The sequence below is a fragment of the Buceros rhinoceros genome, unplaced genomic scaffold, assembly GCF_000710305.1.
Source record: "Buceros rhinoceros silvestris isolate BGI_N320 unplaced genomic scaffold, ASM71030v1 scaffold5581, whole genome shotgun sequence".
NCBI lineage: Eukaryota > Metazoa > Chordata > Aves > Bucerotiformes > Bucerotidae > Buceros > Buceros rhinoceros.
In genome coordinates, this window is record NW_010392416.1 from 9164 (window position 1) to 12019 (window position 2856).

At 44.0% G+C, this 2856-nt stretch overlaps 1 protein-coding gene across 1 annotated transcript; it reads left to right on the forward strand.

The window, feature by feature from the left end:
• Positions 1-916: 916 nt before the first annotated feature.
• Positions 917-2395, forward strand: LOC104500754 (mastermind-like protein 3; the record flags this gene model as incomplete). The annotated part of the gene is made up of 1 exon (XM_010144460.1): positions 917-2395. A coding segment is annotated over one exon (1479 nt), but the record flags the coding sequence as incomplete, so codon positions are not given.
• Between the last annotated feature and the right edge of the window lie 461 nt (positions 2396-2856).

Sequence of the window (2856 nt, forward strand, 5' to 3'; positions counted from 1 at the left end):
CCTAGCTGAAGAGGGATGCTTTTTTTAGCCTGCTACATAAGCAGAGGACTTAACGTTTGGTGTGATTGGAGAGGACTGTAGGTTGTTACAGTGCTTTGCTTTGCTCCTTTTAACCTGATTTAAAGCTTATATTAATACACAATTTAAAAATAACATTCTTATGTTCTAATTTAATTGCTTTCCTGGAGACTTGTCTTGCTATATCATTTCTGTTAGTTGCTTATCTTTTATTGTAGCTTCTAGCACACAGGATTTTTCCTTTTTTTATTATTTGATTGAGTTAATATCATGCAAAGTGCCTTTTCTTTTTTAGAATGGATATATTTTTTTCCCCACTTAAAACTGATTCTCAATATCTTCTGTGGCCGAGAACAGAGGGCTAGTCAAATGAAATTATATTAATTAATTTCTCAAAAAAATTTAGCGTCAATAACACGTGTCAATACCAGTAGTCAATCGATTGTATCGCAGGTGTTTTTCAACAAGTTTCTAGAAACTTCCAACAGAAAGATTTTCAAAGTAAATAGTTAATTTCAGTGATTCTGCTTTTTTGGTCCAGTTTAAGACTCTTCACTGTGTTAAGCACTGTGTAAGTCTCATCGCCGTTAGGCACCAAAAAATTGAATTAATCAACTTGCTCCATAAAATTCTGGTAGCTGAGAGAGCCTTTACAGTTCTGCTTTTCTATTCAGGGGCAGGTTTGGGGGGATTTTTTTGTTGGGTTGTTTTGTTTTTTTCTGTTTTAGACTGTCTTTTCAAATAATCAAGGCGTAAGAATGAAGTTGAAGATACTCCATCAGAGTTTTGTAAACTTATTGGCACTAGTAGGCTTCATGAGGAATATCTGTCACAAAGCTCATCACGCTTGTGTTGTGTCTGCAACTGGTTAATTTTTTTTCTCTTGTTCTTCTTTAAGCTACAAGAGACTGTCAAAAGGAAGTTGGAAGGCGCACGTTCACCTCTCAATGGAGAACAGCAGAATGGAGTCTGTGATGGGAGCTTTTCTCCATCTAGCAAGCGGATACGCAAGGATGTACCAGGCATCGAGGCAATCAACAGCTTGCCCAATAATTTGCCTTTGCCCGCTGTTTCTCCTCTTCACCAGCTTGACATGAAAGCTCCCCTGCCCCTGCAGAACAGTGGAACTCATGGTGGTGGTCTAGAAGACTTGGGTAAAAATGGTGGGCTTTCTGAGATAAAGATCCCCGTTAATGGTTGCAACGAGCTAGATGATAGTTTTAACATCCTGCAGAACAAGGAGCTAAAGCAAGAGCCTTTGGATGACCCGAGCTGCATAGACACTTCTGAAACATCTCTTTCAAATCAGAACAAGCTCTTCTCAGACATTAACCTGAATGATCAAGAGTGGCAGGAGTTAATAGATGAACTAGCAAACACCGTTCCAGAAGATGATATACAAGATTTGTTCAACGAAGACTTTGAAGAGAAGAAGGAGCCGGAATTTCCCAGGCCTGCCACAGAGACTCAAGAGAGTGCAAGCGTGAAAAGTGACCCATCTCATTCTCCATTTGCTCACGTCTCATTAGGGTCTCCCCAGGTGAGGCCTTCTTCTTCTGGTCCTCCATTTTCAAATGTCTCCACTGCTTCTAGCATAGCTTCTGTGTCCAGTGCCCCGCCAGCCCCAATCCCCGCTGGCTCACCAGCGAACTGTGTGGTTCAGTCACCTCAGACCCCCGGCCAGGCCCACACTCCAGGCCAGACGCAGGCACGGTCTGGAAATGGCTATCTCATCAACCCGGCGGCGGCATCGGGGCCCGGGCCTGTGAATATGCCAAGCGCTGACTTGTCTCCAGCTGAACAGCTCAAGCAAATGGCAGCCCAGCAGCAGCAGAGAGCTAAGCTCATGCAGCAGAAGCAGCAGCAGCAGCATCCAAATCAACCCTCAAGCTGGTCACCTGTGGGCCCTCCATCTAGTCCATATGGAGGACCCTTCAGTGCAGACAAACCAAATAGTCCAATGATGTATCCCCAAGCCTTTAACAACCAAAACCCAATAGTGCCTCCTATGGCAAATAATCCACAGAAGACCACAATTAATAACTACCTCCCTCAAAATCACATGAATATGATCAGTCAGCAGCCAAATAACCTGGGCACAAACTCTTTAAGCAAACAGCCCAATATGCTTTCTTATGGCAACACCAAACCTCTGACCCACTTCAATGCTGAGCTGAGTCAGAGGATGACCCCACCAATGGCAAATCCTAGCAAGAACCCCATGATGCCGTACATCCAGCAGCAGCAGTCCCAGCAGCCGCAGATGCAAGCTCAGATGGCGCACCTGAGCGAGGAACAGAAACGCATGCTCATCATGAAGCAGAAAGGAATGATGAATCAGCCCATGGCATATGCAACGCTTCCTTCCCTTGGTCAGGTAAGTGCGCGATACGCGGACAACCAAGAGGAGACTGATACAAAGGATTGAGTATCAATTTACATGGTCACCTCCTCCCTTCTTCTCTTTCTCCGGGAAAGTATGGCATGTCATTGCAGACACTTCTTGGACTTTTCATGCGGTATTGGAGCTTGATCGTTCTAAGAAATTACTGAAACGATGTTCTGTTATGCTTTGGAAATGTTAAATGACTGTTTTTCTGAAATAGTGCTTTTGCTGATGAGTGTATAAGGCCGCTCTGGGAAGTTTTGGGTTGAAAGTCATTCCTTCTTGGAGAGATTGTTTCCTTTCTTTGATCACGTAAGACTTCATGGTTTTGGATCCCACCCCACTGCATGGCTTAGTTTCCACAGTGTAGTTAGCATTGTGACAAAAAGATGGAGTGGTTGGCCCTTTCTTGGGGCAGAGATCGAGCCAGCTTTAAAGAGCGTATTTGGCAT